Genomic DNA, 23,629 nt, shown 5'->3' on the forward strand with positions numbered 1-23,629 from the left:
ACTAAGATGTCTGAGCATGGGATCTGTGCATAAGAGCTACCACAGTTTAGAATCCTGGGTGTCGGGCGCTGGACTGGGAGAAATAAAGAAGCTGCCTCTTGCAGGAGCCAGAGCTCTCTGTAGGAGGAGGGGGAGGGGAAAAGGTACGGCAAGTTCCCTGAACAGCCCTGCATAGGAGTGCTGCGAGCTCCACATGGCTGGTGGCAGGGCCCAGTAACCAGGGCAGAAAACAGAGAAGCAGGACAGCAGAAACAACAGTTGATTTTTACCAGCTGTGGTTGATTTTTACCAGCTGCGGCTGCAAAACTGAGGCTGAGCCGCAACCCCCAACCCCTAACCCAGAAGGCCCCTCCCCCATATCTTCAGAGAACGAATACTGCAGAACCCCAGGGAAATCTGAGCAAATGCTACCGAAATTGTCACTAACACTGACAAGGAGAGAGACTGAGGGTAGTGAGAGTGATTAAATATCTTCAAGAAAATAAAAAGGGATTATTAAGGCTTTATATAAAGCAGGGATCCAAGAGACTTAAACACCACCTACTAGTAACCAAAAGAAAAGTGCCTTTTTTGCAACAGACTACAGAAAAACCTTCATATAATAAATCTTTTTTATGGAAAAACAGAATACATTTTCCATTAATGCCCAGGCAGAGAAATAGTCCATTAAACACCATGAACAACCAAGGTGACAAGGCATCTCAAGAAAAGAGAGAAAAATCTCCAGAAAATAAGCTTACAAAGAAATATGTGACTTAAATGACAGAATTCAGGATGGTACTTCTGAACAAACTCAGTGAGCTCCGAAACAAGTCATATCAACAATTTCAAGAACTGAAAAAACACCTGGATGAGGAGAGTAAGGAGACTGAAACCCTCAAAAACAGAATAGATTTTCTGGAGATTAAAAAGAAATGCAAAAGTTGAAAAGTGAAATAGTAAGCTTGGGAAACAGAGTAGACCAAATGGAGGAAAGGATCAGTGATATCAAAGACAGAAATCTAGAAATAAATCAGAAGGAAGAAGAGAGAAACTGAAGAATGAAAAATAAAGAGAAATATAAGAAACAGCTGATACCATCAGGAGAGGAAACATAAGAATAATAGGTATTATTGAAGGCGAGGAAATGGAGCAGGGACTAGAAAGCATTTTCACACAAATAGCTGACAAGAATTTCCCAAATCTAAGGAATGAGCTGGAGACTGGAATTCAAGAAGTCAACAGAAAACCCAATTATCTCAACCCAAAAAGGCCTTCACCGAGACATGATGTATTCAAATAATCAAAAATCAACGACAAAGACACAATTCTCAGGGCAGCCAGGAAGAAAAAGATGGCAACTTATAAAGGAAAACCCATTAATTAGATTATCCTCAGACTTCTGAGCACAGACCTTACCAGCTAGAAAGGAGTGGAATCAAATATTCAAAATATTAAGTGAAAGGAATTACCAGCCTAGAATAATGTATCCAGCTAAGCTCTCCTTTAGATACGAAGGAGAAATAAAGACCTTTCCAGACATACAAAACTTGAGGGAATTCTCCACTACGAAGCCTTCGCTACAGGAAATACTGAAAGGGGTCAGCTCACCTAAAACAAATGACCAAAAAGAAAACACGAAAACATAATTAGGAGTAAGGTGACTATCAAGCAAATAGAAGCAGAGGAGTGCAACCCTTACTAAGAATAGGGCATTACAAGCTTCAACATTAAGAAGAGAATCGCTATAGCAAGATAGTAATAAATGTTCAGCATACATAGGGATAAACTGAGATAACAATGACTGAAAAGGGGAGGATTCAAAGATCTAAATTCACAAAGGGGAACGAAGATAAGGCATGCGCAGAAGAAAATGGACAACTGAATATATATAACTATCTTTTTCATATTTGTAATGGTAACCACATACCAAATATTCAGAACTTAAGTATATAACATAAAACAAGAAGAACCAGAGGAAAAACCCACAAAAGCCAACCAAAATAAAGAAAATAGAAACATAAGGACAAGGGAGCAAGGGAAACACTGAGCTACCAGAAAGCAAAAGATAAAATGGCTATAAGAAGACCTCATATTTCAATAATCACCCTAAATGTTAATGGACTGAACTCACCAATAAAAAGGCACAGAATTGCAGAACGGATCCAAAAACAAAACCCAACCATATGCTGCCTCCAGAAGACACATCTCAGATCCAAAGACAAATACAGACTCAAAGCGAAAGGGTGGAACATGATATTTCAAGCAAATGGCATTCAGAGAAAAGCGGGAGTACCGGTACTAATATCAGACGAAATAGACTTCAAAATAAAAAAGGAAAAGAAAGATACTGAGAGACACTTCATAATGATAAAGGGAATCATGCACCAAGAAGACATAACACTTATTAATATCTATGCTCCCGATCAGGGAGCCCAGAAATATGTAAAGCAATTAATAACAGAACTAAAGGGAGAAAGAGACCAAAACACTGTCATAGTAGGGACCTAAATATCCTACTATGTCGGATGTGGACAGATCATCCAAACAGAAGATCAATAAGAAAATAACATCCTTAAATGACACATTAGACCAACTGGACATAATTGACATTTACAGAGCCTTCCAACCCAAAACAGTTGCTTATACATTCTTCTCTATTACACATGGAACATTCTCAAGGATTGACCACATACTGGGACACAGAGATAGTTTCAACAAATATAAGTGAGCTGAAATCATACCAACCATATTCTCTGATCATAATGCTTTGAAACTAGAGATCAACTACAAAAAGAAAGCAGGGAGAAACACAAATACATGGAGATTAAACAACATGCTACTGAAGAATAACTGGGTCAGGGAAGAACTAAAAAGAGAGATCAAGAGATACATAGAAATGAATGATAATGATAGTACAACATATCAAAACCTTTGGGACATGGCGAAAGCTGTCATAAGAGAGAAGTTCGCATCATTATAGGCCTATCTCCAAAAACGAGAATGAACCCAAATAAACATCTAACATTTCATCTTAACAAACTAGAAAAGAAGAACAAATAAGGCCTAAAGTCAGCAGAAGGAAAGAAATAATCAAAATTAGAGCAGAAATAAATGAAATTGAAAACAACAACAACAACAAAAAAAAAATAGAAAAAATAAATGCAACAAAGAGCTGGTTCTTTGAGAAAGTTAATAAAATTGACAAACCACCGGCTAGACTCGCTAAAGAAAAAACAAAGGACACAAATAAACAAAATCAGGGATAAAAGTGGGGAAATTATAACAGAAAACACAAAATACAAAGGATCATACAAGAATACTATGAAAAAGTATATAACACCAAATTTAATAACCTAGAAGAAATGGACCAATACTTAGAAAAATACAACCTTCCTGGACTGAGTCAAGAAGAACTGGAAAATCTACATAGACCAATCAGCAGTATGGAAATTGAAACAAGTATCAAAAACCTACCAAAAAGTAAAAGTTGAGGACCAGATGGCTTCACCAGTGAATTCTACAAAACATTCTAAGAAGTCTTAATACCATTCTCCTCAAACTCTTCCAAAAAATTGAAGAGGAGGCAATACTTCCCAACTCATTTTATGAGGCTAGTATTATCCTGATACCAAAACCTGGTAAAGATAACACAAAAAAAGAAAACTACAGATCAATATCTCTCATGAACACAGATGCAAAAATCCTAAATAAGATACTAACAAACCTGATATAGTAACATATTAAAAATATTATACACCACGATCAAGTGGGTTTCATCCCAGAGTCACAGGGATGGTTCATCATACGCAAATCAATTAATGTGATACACCACATAAACAAATTAAAAAAATAAGAATCATATGATCTTATCAACAGATGCAGAAAAAGCCTTCGACAAGATACAGCATCTATTTATGATCAAAGCACTTAACAAAATCGGTATAGAAGAAAAGTACCTTAACATAATAAAGGCCATCTATGACAAACCCTCAACTAACATTATACTTAATAGTGAAAAACTAAAAACTTTCCCTCTAAGATGAGGAACAAGGCAAAGCTGTCCACTATCGCCACTCTTATTCAATATAACATTGGAGGTCCTAGCTAGTGCAATCAGGCAAGAGAAAGATATAAAAGGGATCCAAGCAGGAAATGAAGAAGTCAAAATGTCACTCTTTGCGGATGACATGATTCTCTATACAGAAAACCCTAAAGACTCCACAAGAATCCTACTAGAAACAATAAGCAAATACAGTAAAGTTTCTGGATACAAAATCACTGTTCAAAAATCCATAGCGTTCCTATGCTCTAACAACAAAGTGTCAGGAAAAGAAGTTGAAAAAATAATTCCTTTTACAACTCCAACAAAAAAAAATAAAATGCCTAGGAATAAATTTAACGGAACATGTGAAGGACCTATATAATGAAAAGAAATCGAAGAAGATACAAAGAAATGGAAAGATATTCCGTGTTCCTGGGTTGGAAGAATTTACATAGTTAAAATGACCATATCACCTAAAGCATTATACAGATTTAATGCAATCCTCATCAAAATCCCATCAGTATTTTTTAAAGAAACAGAACGAAAAATCATCAGATTTGCATGGAAGCACAAAAGACTCCAAATTGCCAAAGTCATCCGAGAAAAATGAACGAGGCTGGAGGTATCACTTGCCCGACTTCAAAGTAAACTACAAAGCAACAATAATCAAAATGGCATGGTAATGGCAGAAAAACAGACACACGAACCACTGGAACAGAATCGAGAGTCCAGAAGTAAACCCATATGGGCGAATAATTTTCGACAAATACCAAAAACATACAGTGGAGAAAGGAAATCCTCTTCAATTAATGGCGCTGGGAAAACTGGAAAGCCACCTGCAAAAGAATGAAACTAGACTTTTGTCTATCACAACACACCAAAATTAACTTAAAGTGGAGTAAGGACCTAAATATAAGACCTGAAACAAAATGCATAGAAGAAAACATAGGAACAAAACTCAAGGACCTTGGACTTAAAGAGGATTTTATGAATTTGACCTCAGAAGCAAGAGAAGTAAAAGCTAAAATAAAGGAATGGGACTACATCAAACTGAAAAGCTTCTGCTCAGCAAAAGAAACCGTCAACAAGGTAAAGAGACAACCATCCAAATGGGAAAATATATTTGCAAGCAATAACTCCAATAAGGGCATAATATCCAAAATATACAAAGATTCGATAACAACAACAAACAAATGATCCAATCAAAAAATGGACAGAGGATCTGAACAGACAATTCTCCCTGGAGGACATACAAATGGCCAAAAATATTTGAAAAGATGATCAACATCACTAGCTATTATGGAAATGCAAATCAAAACCATAATTAGATACCATCTCACACCTGTTAGAATAGCTATAATCAACAGGACAAGTAATAACAAATGCTGGAGAGGATGTGGAGAAAAGGGAACCCTCATACACTGCTGGTGAGACTACAAATTGGTATAGCCACTATGGAAAGCAGTATGGAGGTTCCCCAAAAAACTAAGAATGGATCTCATATGATCCAGCAATCCCTCTACTGGGTATTTACCACAAAGACTTGAAACCCATTTCCATAAAGATATTTGCACACTGATGCTCATAGCAGCATTATTCACAGTGGCCAGGACATGGAAGCAACCGAAGCGTCCTACGATAGATGACTGGCTAAAGAAGCAGTGGTACATATACACAATGGAATATTACTCAACCATAAGAAGAGATGAAATATTTCCATTTGTGACAACATGGATGAACCTCAAGATAATCATGCTAAGTGAAATAAGCCACACAGAAAAAGTTGAAAATCACATGATAACACTTATATGTGAGATATAAACCTAAAAGCAACAAATGAGCCAACAAACAAACAGAGATTCACAAATGAGCCAACAAACAAACAGAGATTCATGGACATGGACAATGGACTCGTAGTTAGCAGAGGGTAGGGGAAGATGAGGGAAGTACACGGGGTAAAGGGGGTCAAATATGTGGTGACAGAAAGAAATCTAACCATAAGAGGAGAACATACAATGTAAATATATATATGCCTTACTGTTAAAGTGTACAGATGAAACTTATGACTTTCGCTAACTAACGTCACCGTAAAAAATAATTAAAAAAAAAAAATCTACGACCTCACTTATACGTAGGATATAAAACTAAAATCAACAAACAAACAAGACAGAGACTCATGGGCAGGGACAACAGTTTAGTGGTTACCAGAGATAGATAAGGGTAAAGGGGGGGTCAAATATATGGTGAAAAAAGGAAATTTAATTTTGGGTGGTGAGCATACAATGAAATATACCTATGTTTTATTGAATTGTGCGTTTGAAACATATATAACTCTGTTAACCAATGTCACCGCAATAAATTTATTATAAAATAATAAATCTATTTTTTCTGATATTAAAAATATACTAGAAAAATTTATTTCAAATACTTATATTAAATATCCCCAATATAAAAAAGTTCCTACAGATAAAAAGGTAAAATCCAAATGACCAACATAAAAAGATACTCTACTTCACAAAAGTTGGAAAAATATAAATTGGAGCCACAAGATGCCATTTTTAAAAACTCGGAATAATAAATATTAAAAAAGAATGGTGAAGAGGATTCACACGAAATGGGTGTTCACACACTGTTAGCAAGCAAAATTTTCAATTATTATAACCATTTGTGTGGACAGAGCTAACTCTGTCTTAAAGCTAATCTGCCCTCTTGACATCTGGGTGAACTCGGACCCTTAACCCTCTCTCCTGCTCCCATGTGAGTGCTGGAGTATGTACAGAGAGCTCTGGGCATATCACAGGATTTCCATCTGTTCTATCTCTTGGGCAAGTTGCCCTCAATGTTATTGCTCAACTTGCTGTGGCACCAGAGCCTCCTGGCACCTGATCCCTTTGATCCTCCATGTATTCTCACTGTTTAGAAGATACAAGCACATGGTCTGGCGGGTATAAGATGCGGAGATCCATTTTGTTTTGCTGCCATCTGAGATTGCATTTCTGTATGTAAGTTAGGGAATAAAACTTTAAAAATAAATGCTTCAATAAAATAACACCACCCCCATAAATGGAAGAAAATTTGGCAAATAAAGAAAAAATCAACATCCAGAGTTCTACCACCCTAGATAATAACCATCATAAACATTTTTGGTACATTTCGTTTTGTTACATTTATGTGACTCGTTTTTAAATCACTATATTAAAAACTATGTTAACATATAGTGATACACATAGAATTTGTACTCTTTTTCATTTAATGCTTTAATATTAATATTTTTACATGTTACTAGAAAGCCACTTTGTAAACAATATTCACTGACTACAAATATACAACTTTATAAATATACTACAATCCATTTAGCTATCACACTTTAGTGGACATTGAGGTTATTTCCAACTTTGTCCAATGATGTCTGAACTTCAGAATATTAGCTTTGACAGACTCCCATAAAGGAATTACTGACAATGAATGAACAGTCAAAAATATTCCTGAAACATATGCTCAAAAATGCTTTTTAGAAAGTATTCACTAGTTACCACCAGCTAGTTACCACCAGGTAAATTCCTGACTCAAAGAATTCGCGTCAAGTTAATTTTTTCTTTGCTAATGTGATAGACAAAAAATGGTAGTTATTTTAATTTGCATTTTAAAAGTTTAAATGAAACTACATGATTTGTTTAAATACATAACATATATACATACACAATCACCTGTGTCACTTCTTTTATAAATCGTTATTTGTCTCTTTTAAGTTCATTTAACAATAAAGTACGCCATCCTCAATTTCTATTATTCTAATAACAGTCTTGATTTAGCTTACAAAAGGCTGTATGATTAAGAGTTTTAAATCAGAGTCCGTGGCTCCTTTATATATTAAAAAAATACAGGAACAATACCAAACAACCAATATACGCTTTAATTTTTCAACTTAATTCACAAGTTCTATTAGAATTATTAAAAATGCAATTAATTTTATAACAATTATCAAATGTGATACCTGCTGAATTCCAAGGCACAAGTATAAGATACTGTCTGGATCATATTTTTCACCATTTGGTCTCCGCACCTCTTGGATAAACTGGCATAAGCCCAAACTCAACTCAGCAAAAGTGCAAGAGAGAATATCTTCCTTCAGCTTGATAGAGCGAACTGTGTGAAAGGTAGAAAACATCTGAAATTAACTTATATGGAACAGAGTAGCATTACTTGATTCACTGAATAAACACTACTACTGTGCTTCAGGCAGTGTGGTGTACAGTGGTGAATACATGGATTCAAGACAAATTCTGATCTCAAATCTTTTTTAAAGAAATAAAAACAATGAAGTGTATATGGTGTTAACGGGTGCTATGATAAAGGTTTTATTTAAACAAGACTATGAAAGCAAATGAGGGATATCTAATAGAAATGGGTCAGGTTAGATTCTGGAGGAGGTGACACTAATCCTAAACCTTGAAATGTGAAGAAGAGTTAAAGAGGTTAGTAAAGAATTTACTAATTTACCTTTATAACAAGCTCTTTCAAATTGAGAGTGGTATGTCAATTCTCTTTTTAACCACAGGACTTCAAGTTTTAAATAATTTTAAATATTCCACTTACAAATTTAAAATAGACAATGATGTTACAAATAATCAAAAAAAAAAAAGTGAGTTTACCTCTACAGCCTGGCTCTGAAGATTCTTGAGAGAGTGCATGGTCTTGAGCACTTCCTAAGGGGTCAGAACATGGGCTAGATGAAGCATGTTCAACTCCTGACAAGAAGAAAAAAATAAATGAGAAGTTTAAACAAAGAAATGGAGAAAAAATGAAGTAGCCAAAAACAAAGTTTTATGGGATTTTTGACCTAGTATTTACCCTTTTTGAGTAGATTCATGACTTTATTTACCTATGTTCCCCTTATCCCCTAAATCAAAACACAAATGCATGCTGTGTATTTACCGCCACACTTCAGATCCCCCTGTTCTTCCTTGGCATTTTTCCACTGAACCCAGTTCTTCCAGGCATTTACCCCATACATGTATTTCAGTGTCATCCCAGACACTGAGCACCCTTGAAAGGCTCCTTGAATAAGACTCCTGGGTTCCACAGGCACTATAGACTTCTTCCGTCCCTATAAGAATTCCAAAAATACAGAATATAAAATTTAGTTTTGGATCTTTAATAACCAATGTTCTCAAAGTTAGAAAGGGCATAAATTTATAGAATACGGAATTTAGTATTAGATCTGAAAGATTCAGACTTCTTAGAACTGGAAAGACCTTTAGAGATCATCTAATCCAATCCACAAGAAAAGTAAAAAAAGGTAAAATGTCAAAGATCATATGTAATAATTACTAGCATTTGAGTATTTACTATGTTCCAAATACTGGACCCACCCAATGAGATACAAATAACAGTTATTACCACTCAGGTCTATGGAACACATAAATACAACTTATTCTGGGCTATACAACAAGCTTCAGTAAATTCTCTAACTGCAATGAATTAAACTAGAAAACTAATGAAACAATGTTAAAAAATACTAAAAAACTGGAAATTTAACAAGATATATGTATACACCCATGGGTCAAAGAAGAAACAACAAACACAATTAGAAAATATTTTGAACTTAAGCGAAAATGAAAACAAAACATCAAAATTTTTATGACAGAGCTAAAGCAGTGCTTATGGGGGCATTTATAGTATTAAAATTATTTATGAAAAATGAAAAAAGTCTAAAATCAATAATCTGCTATCTTAGGAAATCAGAAAAGGGCCACATTAAAACTCAAAGTAAGGAAATGAAGGACATAATAAAAATAAGAGCAAGTATCACTGGAAAAGAAAAATCAATAAACTAAAATTGTGTTCTTTTAGAAGAAAATTAATATCTAGCTAGAATTCTCGGGGAAAAAAGAGAGAAGACACAAATTACCAATATCTAACCCCCTAGACATTAAAGGATAACAAAAGAATATTGTGAACATAGTTATGCCGATAAATTTGACAACTTAGATAAAATAAATCTGTTGAAGGACACAACTAACAAAGCTTGCTCTATGAGAAACAGATAATCTAAATAGCCACAGAAACTGAATTAACAGTTTAAAACCTTCCTACCAAAAAACAAACAAACAAACAAAAATCCAGACCCAGGCTTCACTGCTTAATTCTGCCAGTTGAATAATCTTATAAATTGTATTTCAGAAAACAGAAGGAAACACAAATTCACTTGATGATAATAGCATTACCCTGATAGCAAAGCCAAGGCCATTACAAGAAAACGAGTTCAATATCCCACTCAGAGATACTTAAAACCTTAACAAAATATTAACAAACTGAATTCAGCAATATATAAAAGAATAAATACATCATAAGAAATTAGGGTTCATCCAATGAATACAAGGTTAGTTTATTATTTGAAAATGAATGCACTTTACTGTTTTATTAGACTCAGATAAAAAAAAAAAACCATGGATAATCACCTCAATAGATGCAAGAAATCGACCTGACAAAGTTCAACACACAATCATGATTAAAAACACCTGGCAAATTAGCATTAGAAGAGAACTTCCTCAACCTGATAAAGGCTGTCTATGAAAAACCTACAGGTAACATCAAACTTAATGTTGCAAGACTGAACACCAGCCCTAAGATTGGAAGCAAGTATGACGGTCTGCTCTCACCACTAATATTCAATATTGTACTGAAGATTCTAAGTAGTACAATAAATTAAGAATAAGAAAGGAAATGCATTAAATTTGGAAAGAAAAAAATAAAACTGTCTTTATTCACAGATAATATGATTGTCTAAGTAGAAAATTGTAAAGATTTTAGTTGTACAAAATCATGGTACATAAATTAATATAAAATAACCAACTCCATTTCCATATGCCAAAGAGGAACACCAAAAAATTAATTTTAAAAATAGTACTATTCATAATAGGATCAAAAAATTTTAAATACTTATTAAATAAATTTAACAAAATACAAGACTTGTACAATGAAATAAACTATTGAAAAAATTAAAAGATAATCTAAATAAAGAAGAAAGATACCATCTTCATAGATTAGATGGCTCAAAATTGCTATGTGTCAATTCTCTGCCAACTGATCTATAGCTTCAGAACAGCCCCGAAGAAAATTTCAGCAGACTTTTTTTATGGAAATTGAAAGTTGATTTTAAAATTTATATGGAAAAGCAAATGACAATTTTGATAAAAAAAAGAACAAAGTTGGAGGACTTAACACTCCTGATTTCAAGACTCACTGTAAAGTTATAATAATCCAGACAGTTGGAACTGGTATAAAAATAGACATATAAATCAATGGAACAGAATAGTTTTAGAAATAGACTGACATATCTAATTAAGTGACTTTTACCAAAAGTGCCTATGTAATTCAATGGGGAAAGAAGACTCTATTCCAAGAGCAGTACTGTAACGACTGAATATCCATATACAAAAAAATTAACCTCAATGCTTGCCTCAACTTATGTATAAAAATTACCTCAAAATAGGTCATAAACATAAAAGCCAAAACTATAAAATAAGAAAAGGGAATATCTTAGTTATCATAGGTTAAGCAAAGATTCTTCTTAGATGAGATACTAAAAAGCATGAACAGTAAAAAAATAAAAATTGATAAAGTGGGCTCCCTCAAAACTAAAAAGTTCTGTTCTTTGCCATTAAGAAAATAAAAAAGGAAATCACAGAACAGGTGCAAAAGTCATATCTGATAAAAATAATTACACTGTGATAAAAAACACTTAACTCAATAAGATAACCAACCCAATTTAAATGTGCAATAGTTTTGAATAGACACTTTACTAAAGATAGCTGAATGGCAAATATGCATATGCAAAGATGCTCAACATCATTAGTCATTAGGAAAATGCAAATTAAGACCACAATGAGATACCACTATACACTCACTAGAATGGCTAAAATTAAAAACTGACAATACCAAGTGTGAAAAAGTGTGGAGCAGATGGAACATACACATCAATTGTTAAACAAATTATGGTTTGTCCATACAATGAAATACTACTCAGAAATAAGAAATGAACTACTGATACAGGAAACACATGGATGAATCTCAAAAGCATTATGCTAAAGTGAAAGAAGCCAGAACACAGAAGACTACAAATTATGATTCCATTTATATGAAATTTTAGAAAAGGCAAAAGCAGTACCATTTTGCGTCAGTCTGCAAAGCAGATTGGTGGTTATCAGGAGCTGGAGATGAAGACTGACTGCAAAAGGTCACAAGGGAACCTTTTGGGAAGTGGAAATGTTATGATTGCAGTGGTAGTACATACTAAATACATTCAAAGCCCATCAACTTGTACCCTTAAAAATTTATGAAATTTTAAATTTAATTATAACTCTATAGAGCTAATTAAAAAGTCTATTATACTTTTAATTTTGGTAAGGGAAAGTTCTGTCAACATAAAAAGCAGTGCATGTGGACTTCACTATTATATTACATAAAACAGTGAGCTTTATTATTATACTATGTAAAAAACTAAATTTAGACTTTAAAAAAGTCTATAATAAGAATTATAAAAATCTTTTTAAAGCAAACAAAACAAAACAACCCTCAATTATAGAAACAAAATACAAAGTCCCTGCTGAAAGAAATGTAAAATACAAGATATGGTCTCGACTTGAAGAAACAAAAACGAAAGCACAAAAACACAAGATTTTAAAACACATGTATGAAATTTTGGACCTTGGCTGTTACAGAGTTTTCTAAACTACAGAAACTAATAAATACTTATGGAATGAAGGGAAAAAAAACAAGAGAAAAATTAAGCTACTGCTTACTCTTCGTCTGGGCTGGGGAAAGCCATCTCTGTGTCGTCGTCTTGTTCGGGAACGTGCCTGGATTCCCTGTCCTTTGTTCAGTGGGTCAAAAGATTCTGTAACAAATCAGCAGAAGGCATAATATGAGGTAAACAATTCACATACTTAAACAAAGACTAAGACTGGAAAAGAATAGTATCAGATAATACTATATTTATTACTTTGTGATAAAATAAGGATTTTACTTACTCAAAAGATATAGCATTTAAAACTTCATTAGAAATCAAGAAAACCTTTTAAGCTTACTGTGGGAAAGCTTAAAAAACAACACCAAATTAACTATTTATAAGAACTATATGGTATGAATTAACACTTTCAAAGCAGAGACCATTTGTGCCCTAGATTATCATCACACATTTTAACTGCTCCATAATGTCAATTAAAAGTTGTTCCAATCTTCTAAAATAAAGGATTTTCAGTGGACAGATTATACTGCACAAACCTGATGGAAAATCTGCTTCCAGATCCTGTTCAGTTTCCCCTTTTGAGAACTGCTTCAACTCTGAATCAGTCTCTTGCACAGCAGTTGACTTTAACGCATAATGATTCAACTCTTCCTCCCAGCTATGTGGAGTAGATACTGCCTCTGATTCAAGATCACCACTGTATGTACTTCCTTGGTCTGAAATATACAGAAAACACACCCTCAAAATAAGACAGATTCCTGACATGGCCAGGAACCTTCTTAAACCCCTGAATATCAAAAACTGAGATATGGCTGCTGGACAATTACGTAGGTACATTCAAGAATGAAGTAACTTGTTTACCAGCCTCAGAGAACTGGATTCATATTCTGGCTATGTACTTTAAAGCATTATCTCAATCCTTAAAACTATTATCTGAGGTAGCTTTTATTATTTCTCATTACAAATTAGCACACAATCATAGACATCTGGTGGCCCCTACAAATAGCACCTGGGGCCTGGTGCACCCGGGGTATGGTCCAAGGATGCTAATACTTTCTGGGTTTGGATTACTAACAGAGGTTAGTAAATATTTCTAAGACCCAAAACATATTTACAATTACAAACCTTTTTCAAATATCTTGGTGTCTAAAAAGAGTTCTTGTTCAGAAGTTTGGGATCCTAAAGAAAAAGAAAAGCACATAATAAAAAAATTTATATGCATATACAGAGCAAATTATATCTCCAATGAAATGACTGTTACTATACACATGAATCACACTAGGGAGTTCTAAGTAAAGAGCCTTCATATGCATAAAGAATGATTCATTAATATATATATTTTTAATTATTATTATTATTTTCCCCTCTTCAAATTCCCCCCAACCACCACTTCCACCCTGACCTATGGATGTTGCTGTTTCCTCTTAAGAACTGGATCTCTGAAGGTGAGGCGTCTCCTCCTACGTGCTAGTGGAGCACCTGGGGCCTGGCGCACCCCAGGTATGGTCCGTGGCTCTACCTGGGATGCGAATCCAGGACCTTCTGCGTGTAAAGCAGACATGCTAACCACTACGCTATGGAGCCACACCCCATGATTCATTAATAAAATTAGACATTATAGATTACAACTTATAACAGTGGTTACACTTCCAAGTAGCAATATGAAAGAAGTCATGGCAAGAGGGACCTGTGTTTTGGATTTTGAACTCATGTGCTATCTCAAATTTTTTTTCCCATAATACAAATACATGTGCTATCTCAAATTTTTTTTCCCATAATACAAAAACACACACATAATTTATCCACAGACTGACAAATCTGATATAAATTGCTTTCTACCCCGTAAAATATAACATACTTTAGAACTGCTTTAGAAAGCCAAGGCTTAGAATATAAGTTACATGGAGAAGCCAAGGTAAAATAAGGCTTGTCATCAGGAATTGAACTTCCAAACTAAATATAATATCAGAAAATTAGAAGATCAAACATAGGGACAATGTTCTAAGATATTAAAATCCACATATAAATGGGTCAGAATTAGTAGATTATGTACTAAAGAGAAAATGAGAGCAGAAACACTGAGATAATAACAAGTAAGCTTTTCACCCATCACTCAGAATATGTACAATTTAAAAACTTACTGGCAACGCAATAGAAAAGTTGACAGTGCTTTTTTCTAATACTATAGTGTTCCAAAGGCATTTATAAAGCAAAATCAAAACCCCGTGGTTAGTTTTGTAAAAACTATCACTGAATAAAAGAAAAAGTTGTCAAGAAAGAATAATTTCTTGACTTATCAGTGATGCATGGAAAGGTCTTTGTGAAAATTCACCGATGTATTTCAACTATCTTAAACACCATTTTTCTCTCTCTCTCTTTTATTATATCTCTTCTTATATCCAAAAGTCAAGGAGCTGCTAATTAAGGCTAGAAACTTTTCTGAAATATATATCACTGAGTTCTGCTTAATATCATACATCATTTGCTCTGGAGTCAGACAAACCTAGGTTCAACTTCTGGTTCCATCATTTCCTGATTGCATAATGTGGACAAGTATAATATCCTATTTTACAAATCAGGAATCTGAAGTAATAGTACTCCTTAACAGAACTGTCGTGATGATTAAAGAAGGCAATGCACATAATGCACTTAGATCAATGCCTAGATATGGTAAGCATATAACTGTTAACTATTGTTGTTACCACTATTCTATACTCAAATTGTTTTCCACCCTAAGGTTCTATTTATCTTCTACCAACATGCTGGTTATTATGCAAGAGGAATTCTTATCTGGGGACCATGGCTTTGAGTACAAGGATAAAACTAAAGAATAATCATGAAATGTGGATTTATAGGTTTTTCTGGAATCATTAACAACTAAAAGTTGTACTGAATACTGGTACTTAATTTCCTTATAAAAAAGATATAGCTTTGGGATTTATCAACAAGTTTAGCAAACTCATAGACTTGGTATTTAAACATAATAAAGCTTTTAGAAACACCTTGACTGCCCAGATACTTAAAATTACTTGAGTTACCTGAAAATCTGTAGTTGTGTTTTTTCTTTCTTTACTTTAAAATTATACCAACCTCCCTGGGATAGTGTCTTCTCCTTCTCTTCATCTTCTGCAATCATTTCTGCCATCTCAAGGAGATCAGCTTCAAATGGATGTGAGGGAAGCTTTTCCTTAATGTCTTCAATACTCTCGGTGACTTTATCTTCGTTATCCAGGGACGATGGAATAAACATAGGGACAGGCATCTGAAACACCAACAACAGACTGAAGAGCTCCTTGGGCAACAGATTCATCATCAAAAATATTATTTGTGACATGACTAAAATACTAAACAAATTCAAGATACTACTATTGCTGATAATTAAAATGGTCTTGTTAGTTTGTTTTTACGAGACTACAGCCATTTAAATAAAAATCAGTAAGAGCTTTTCTGGAAACTCAACAAAATATGTCTCTGAATCCTCCAAAAGAATAATTAGCTAACACACTTTTGTTTTGTTTTTAATTCTATTTCTTGCTTAACATTTTCATACACCTGTTTCCCTTAAGAGTTCAGTACTAGGGAAAAATATATTTCCAAAAGAAAATATTTTTTCTTTAATAAAAAGTATTGGTCTTTTCACTGTTGCTAGAATGTGGTGTTCTAACACACACATACACAGTTTCTAACCTTTTTCTATTGACTGGTCTTATTATTCTAAGAAACCTTATAGAAAAGCTACATGGCAGTCTTCTCTCAGAAGGCAGGGTATAAACACAAGCACTCCTTTATATACTCCATATTAAGTAATATTGTATGATAACAGTCAACCAGAGTCTGGTGTATTTTACCAACAAGTGAAGTTTTTAATGAAGCTGTAAAATAATAATAAAAAAAATGTATACTAAATTAATCTTAGTCTCTCAATGATTACTCACTGGAACTGGAATTCCAAACGGGACTGGAGCATACTGAGTATAAAGATGAAGAGGTATGGGCACAAACACTGGTACAGGAACTGGCACCACGAGGATCTGAGGAGGGCTTGGAATATCTTCTAATGAAAATGAAAATAACAAAAACAAAGAGGGTTAGAAACAAGATTTTAATTAAAAAAAATTTTAAGCATACAGAAATTTATAGTTCAAAAGAAGTATAATCTATGATATTAAGAGTTCATAGAAAGAAGAAATAACTGAAGTAGCAAAGAAAGGTTTGAGTATAGCACTAACAAAAAGTGGACAATACAATGTTTATCAATGACATGAAGATAAAATTAATAAAAGATAATTTGGATGAATGAATAGGAGAAGTCAAACAGTGATCTTAGGTAAGGGGTATGGAAAGCTATTAAATGAATAAGTAGGGTAGGTTAAAGAGTTTGAATAGATAGCAGGGACCTTTTTGTGAGGTTATAATGTACATTATTAAATCATTTCTAGTATATTATAGGGAGCTATCTAGATGTTAGCTCAGAGTTATGTGACAAAAATCGCATTAAAAAAGATTAATTTGGCTGCCATCTTAGCACAGAATAAAAAGTATATAAAGTGTAAAAGCAGGAAGTAATTACAAGATGTAGAGCTAACATGATGAAGGCCTGAACTAGGGTGGTTATGATACCTAGGAAAAAGCACAAACATATATATAGCTGATGTTCTAATGTATAAAAATGAAACAGAACTTGGAAACTAACTTAAATATGAATCGGGAAAAAGTGGGAAGGATGGAGGATTCATTCAATTATTTAACAAGCATCTACAGAGTTTTTTTTATATATCAGAAAAATACGCTAGATAACTATAAAATCATTAATGTAGGAGAAAGGTACTGCTAGTTACAAGAAGTGAAAAGCTGACAATTTGTCTAGGGTTAAAAGCAGGAAATAATACAGGATCAATTTTATCATGGTGAAGGAGATGTTAAAATAAAAAAAAAAAAGTTAACTGAATAGAGATGTCTGATAACCAAGCTACAGAATACTAAATTAAAGTCACTACTGATACAATAAAACAGAACTAAGTCATCTACAGCCTTGCAATCCAATGTGGTCCATTACTGGGGAACATTGACATCACTGGGGAGCATGTAGGAAATATAAAGCCTCAGGCCCTATTGAATTAGAATCTACTTAATAAAATCTTCAAGTAATTCATATGCATATTAATGTTTGAGAAGCAATGGCCTATAGGACAACCTTCCAGATCTAGGATTCTTCTCTGGTTTAAAAATTCTGAATCTTTCTTTTGGCTGCATAAGGAGCTCCACAGCTCCATTCCCTAGTTAAATAAGCAAAGATGGTGAAAACTGTTTAAAACAACCATTTGAATTATTTAGAAATTGTTCTTAGGGTATACAGCAAATGGAGAAACATTTATTAAAGAAAATCTACTAAAATACAGTAAGAACAGTGGAAGTCTATGACAGCTAACCCACCACTTGCTCCACATCCCCAGCTTAGACAGTTCAGTTCACAGAAGCTGTACTCTGGGTGGGCATAGTCAAAAAGAGAATGGGCTTCTTCTCAGTGAGCTCCCAATCATGGGTTACAGATCTCACCAGGAAATGCCACCACCATTTCTCATTCTCTCCAACTTCAACTTTAGGAGGTTAATTTCCTGGTGATTGCAGCTGACAGACTGGGGACTCCCTTCCTCCACCCACTTTCCACCCACAGGATAGAGGTCCTACGGCAGGTCAAGAATAGTGGGGTCCAAATCACCCTCACCCCAGATCACTTGTAGGGCAGAGATTCTGTGTGAGGAGAGGTAAGCTGAGAAGAACAGATGCAGGCATCCTGCCCAGCATTCAGAGAAGTGGCTCAGAGATTATGCCTGGGGGAGAGGTAGTTTCTTAAGAAAAGAAACCCTGAAGCCCTCCTCAAAGGAACTGACTTTATCTGAAACAGAGTATAGAAAATTTGAAACCTAAAATGAAAACAACAGGCTCTCTTAATTAAGACCCTGTGTCTATAATTTCAAAGTCTATACTTAATTCCATAATATGACACTGCCATTAAGAAGGAAATTAAATGAAGTGTTCACAGTATGGTATTATCAATTAACTACCTTCTCTGCTGTAACTTGTTAAGTCTCAAATGGTGAAAATACCTAACTCATAGGTGTGAGAACCAAACTGAAAAATGTATACAAGCAATCAAGTACATTACCTAGTTAACAGTAGGCATTCAATTAATAAAGGCCGATCCCACATTCCTTTCCCCTAAAAAAAAATTAAGAAAGTGCAAGAAATATACCTGTCTGGCATTCTTTGTTTTGGGTATGTGGTTTGCATGAGGTGGCTTTAGTCTGTGTGATAGGTTTGCACAATAAAGCTTTATTTTTCAAAAGTCTTGGAGGCTGGGAAGGTGGCAGTTTCAGGGCATCTGTTTGTGTACTTGCCTAGTTAAAAACAAAAATCAAAAGAAAAAATAAATCAAAGAAAGCAAAGAGGTTTTCAAAAGCTTATCATGAATTACAGAAAATATTATAATTTTTAAAGAAATACTATATTGGTATCACATGGAAAACACAGAATATATTCAATTAAATATGTAAGGAATGTAATATTCCTGAAATAGCAATGACAGAATATTTTGACAGTATATATTGATTCTAAATACACCTAAATACCAGTTCTGTTTACCAAGAAAATGCTACTTCTATTGTAAGCCATTGTTGTTCAACTGCAAAGCTGGCTGGATTTAAAAATGAGAAATGTTTTCTTCTTGATTGAGTTAATCTTAGAAGCCTTTGCTTCAAGATGAGAAATAAGAAGAATCACTTATAATCATCTGACTGACTTAAAAAAAGATGATACGAATTTTATTGCAGAGACAAGGAAACACTTCAGAAATGTCATTGTTTTAGTTATAAGTTTCTCTCATTATTTATTTTCTTTTTAAGAGACAAAGCAAAAAATACTGAGAAAAAAAACGAATGGTTATTTACAGCATAACCTGCACTGGGTAGAAAACAAACTACATTTTAAAAATAGTTTATTTATAATCTGACTACATTACAAATGCCCCCAAAATCTTTTATGCTTGAATTCTGTACAATTCACTTTAAATCTGTACAGTTGGAAAAAACCAAACTATCAAACAAACCTTCAGTAAGTACATAGATAGCAAGCATTCAAAGAAATTAAAATATATAAAAGTCCTAATTAAATAACCAGAAAATCCTGTTCCTGAATGAAGATTAAATGAGCTCATGAAATTTATTTTATATAAGAATAAAGGGCAAATTAGCTTAGACATAGTCATACTGCATAAAAATAGAAAATACAGTAGCAATACCAATAAAAATTAAACTTACATCCCCAATGATTTTCGCTGTTACTGTTGGAACTGCACCTGATATAAATTAAAACATATATTTAGGATCTTATACATTTAATCATTATCATTAAAAGCTGTTTACTGGACAATAAACACAAAGACTCTCACAATAAAAACATGTATTAATTTAATCCATAATTGATAGGGAAAGACTATCATCTGAAGTATGGGAAAAAGAGACCTGGAAATTATGAAAACACTAATACCCTAACAGACTACTGTGAGCCGCCATTTCTAATATGAATGTGTCAAATGATTACTGATGGAAGAAAGATAGAGAATCACTCTATTCACCTCAAAATGGCTAGATAAATGCTTTCAAGTCAAGTCATACCTTGTAAAACGCTGTTAGAATTCACTGTGGGCTGAGCAGCAGGAGTACTTGCTAATGAGACTACATTAGCTATAACTGGAGTTGAATCTTTTCTTAGCGATGGGGGCCCTGCTGAAGCAGCTGACACCATGGAAATACTTGCTGATTAAAATAAACAAAAAATTGAAAACCTCATGTAATTTATATGCACATACATAGAAACCAACATCTAAGGACATAGACAACGCTTTTAAGTTAGAGTAAATTCTGTTGGAGCAGAGTCACTCCAGGATTAACTGGTTTTATTTTATCTAAATTAGTGGAACTTAAAAGCATTTCACATACTTTATATCTTGCATTACTATACAGATGGTATATTTAAGAGGCTATGTGATTTAGAGTCTGTCCTTTGCCACACTCTCAAATCCTTTTTTAAAGAATTCAAGGTATATATATCCAATTACAAAACATTAACTGCCATTCTTTCCCATAGAGTTCTTAAAGAGTTTATTTGATTCAATATGCTCAGGGAAAAGTAAAAGGACTCGTTTTTTACTTGGTTTTAATCTAAGGAGTTAAGCAAAAAGTAATCTAAATGTTAATGTCATTTAAATAGAATGAAATTTGTATTCCATGACAGTACTGACAATTGTTTAATGTTCCCAATCTGTAGAACAGTGGTTAGTCCCTAGCACTGATCAATGACTAAAGTTTAATTTTACCTGAATTGTTTTGTGAAGGCGGGTCACACATACTTTGCTGATTACAGAACATCAAGATACAAAGCAGGTTACAGAAATGTTTCATTTCTCCTCGCCATTTCAAAGATTCACTGAGTTTACCCTGTCGCTTACAACCGTCACATTTGGCCATCTGAAAAAGAAACAGAAGATAGTAATGAAGTAAGAAACAGACAGGTCTGGCAGAAAAAGTGGAATATACATAACAAGTCATGAAATTAACTTAATTTTAAATATTAAAAAAAGTCACACTACAGAGATACAGTGCCAATAAATAGTAATTAAAAAACGAAATAAGACCTATCTTCCTCAATGATTTCAGAAGATAAATTCACTTTACTTAACTAATAAATGAATAAAATTATAATTTTCAATATTTTAATGTCTTGAATAAAACTGTTGTGTCTTCTACAAGGAAATTAAAAACAAAAGGAATCTAACTTGAGCGACATCAGAATCTTCCAAAATCTTATTTTAATCCTGAAGAACATTATACACTTAATATTTGAAAGTTTAAATGATTAAACTGTCTTTCATACTTCATCAAATAAAAGAAGGGAATAATGTATGCTGTAACTTGAAAAACCTAGGAATGTGAATTACATTTACCTGATAGAACAGAACTGTGTATTTGGACATGCATTCTTCACAACAGAATTCTTCTACTTTCCCCCCCAAATTATTCTGTACCAGTTTGGGAGAAGTCTGTAAACAATAACTGCACATTTTACAGTGATTTCCCCAGAGTTTTGCCAAGTCATGTTTATAAAGCAATTTGCAACCTAAAAGATTCAGGAAAGATAAAATTAACATTAGGGAGAAATATTAAGTATCTCCATCTTTAATTTAAATGCCCTATAACAAAGTTTCCACACTTGAGTCTTCACCGAGATCAATACACAGGATCAATACTATTATTTAGAAAATATTATAGTCACAAAGTTAATTTGGTTAATGAAACTTCTGTTTCATTTGGGTATGTGATAACATCCTGGGTCACAATGTAAAATGTATTTCTTCTTTTGTGTTGTGGTCAAAAGGTTTGAAAGCCACTAGTCCAGTAGGCTAAACTTGTACAGTCTTAGAATAAAACAAAACATTCTAAACATGTAAGATAGTCATTTAAATCAATTATCTACCTCATATTGATTTGCAAGTGCAGGTCATTTATATTCAGAAACATAATGGCTGTTTAAAACAGTAACAGTATAATCTTGGGATGCTACCAAAATTTAAGGAATTGCCTTAAGAAGTGTAGACCTAAAAAATGCCTATCAACCTAATAAAATTAAAAGTTATTAAATAACATTAATGTTTTTCACTTTACCATCATCTTCTATAATACTCTGAAGATCTTTTCCTTCATTTTAAGATTTATATGACACGAAGAATTAGATCAGAAAATAGTGAACCAAGTGTCAACAAAACAAAAAGACTTTGGTGTTTGTGTATAAAAGAGATAAACTTACATAGTAACAGCCTAATTCATTAACTGCTTTTAAACATGCTTTTAAACAACAAACATGCTTAGTAGGTAAGATAATCTTCTTTCTTTACCTTCACTACAGAATGACTTGTCAGCACCTGAGAATCGCACAGTCTCCTTTACAATTTTCTCAATTTTACAGTATTCACACATTGCCATTACATTATTTATTTTCTTATATTCATCAGAACAATTCTTGCCACAGAACTGAAACATTTTACCCTGCAAAGAAATAATCATTAAGTACTAAACATTTGGTTTATCTTACGAAAATCCTATCCCTCTTACTTTCAAAACAAATAGTGTAACTTTGAGAGATGAAAAGACAGAAACAATTTTACAGATAAGCTAGTTTATACTCAAATCCTTTACTATGACCCTGTACTTTACCTTATAGTCAAGAAGTTCTGGTTTTGTGCCAAAGAGACGGTTACAGTGCTGACACTTAAGTTTTACAACACTTCGTGCAAACCCAACATGTTGAGATTGGGCAGCAAGACGCTGGAGACCAGCTGCAGCAGAGCTATTAATGGAGGTGGGAGACACAGCAGAGGTGTTACCTCCTCCTGCTGACACTGTTGAACCTCTGGGGATGCTTACAATTACTTGGCCCTGAGATAAGGGCACTACTGAAGAATTCATTCCTGTTGGTTTGTTAAACAAATTCTGAAAAAAGCAAAAAAGATCAATCGCATCATTTGTTCAAACAAGAAAGTACTAAGTATGCCAAGCACAGTTCTAGGCAATTAATGATACAATTGTGAACAGGGGAACCTCTCTGCCTTGGAGCAGCTTATCATTGACTGGGGGCAGTGTCATTTATATTCAAAAAATAAAATTATTTAACTAATGATCTTCAAAAATAATATCCTTCTGATAGATAATATAGGTGATAACATAACCATTTAATTTTATAGAAGGCATTTAAATGACATACTTCCAAATACAGGATGAATCAAAATATCTAAATTTAATAGA

General features: G+C 33.6%; 1 protein-coding gene across 9 annotated transcripts in view; it reads right to left on the reverse strand.

Moving 5' to 3' along the window:
- ZMYM4 (zinc finger MYM-type containing 4) overlaps positions 1 to 23,629 on the reverse strand; it is a 142,477-nt gene that overhangs the window by 22,643 nt on the left and 96,205 nt on the right. For all 9 annotated transcript variants that reach the window (XR_005650323.1, XR_005650321.1, XR_005650324.1 and 6 more), the window contains 15 exons: positions 23,042 to 23,317; positions 22,723 to 22,873; positions 21,775 to 21,947; positions 21,148 to 21,298; positions 20,447 to 20,587; positions 20,090 to 20,127; positions 19,027 to 19,171; positions 16,709 to 16,827; positions 15,864 to 16,035; positions 13,899 to 13,952; positions 13,310 to 13,489; positions 12,829 to 12,923; positions 8,960 to 9,131; positions 8,677 to 8,772; positions 8,019 to 8,170 (listed from right to left, as the gene is read on the reverse strand). Coding sequence is in view for 4 of the 9 variants with exons in the window: in XM_039850935.1 (XP_039706869.1) it covers positions 8,019 to 8,170; positions 8,677 to 8,772; positions 8,960 to 9,131; positions 12,829 to 12,923; positions 13,310 to 13,489; positions 13,899 to 13,952; positions 15,864 to 16,035; positions 16,709 to 16,827; positions 19,027 to 19,171; positions 20,090 to 20,127; positions 20,447 to 20,587; positions 21,148 to 21,298; positions 21,775 to 21,947; positions 22,723 to 22,873; positions 23,042 to 23,317 (2,115 nt within the window). In the remaining 5 variants the exon portion in view is untranslated. The remainder of the gene's footprint in view (positions 1 to 8,018; positions 8,171 to 8,676; positions 8,773 to 8,959; positions 9,132 to 12,828; positions 12,924 to 13,309; positions 13,490 to 13,898; positions 13,953 to 15,863; positions 16,036 to 16,708; positions 16,828 to 19,026; positions 19,172 to 20,089; positions 20,128 to 20,446; positions 20,588 to 21,147; positions 21,299 to 21,774; positions 21,948 to 22,722; positions 22,874 to 23,041; positions 23,318 to 23,629) is intronic.

This window comes from Pteropus medius, unplaced genomic scaffold (assembly GCF_902729225.1).
Source record: "Pteropus medius unplaced genomic scaffold, Ma_sr-lr_union100, whole genome shotgun sequence".
In the NCBI taxonomy this organism is placed as follows: domain Eukaryota; kingdom Metazoa; phylum Chordata; class Mammalia; order Chiroptera; family Pteropodidae; genus Pteropus; species Pteropus medius.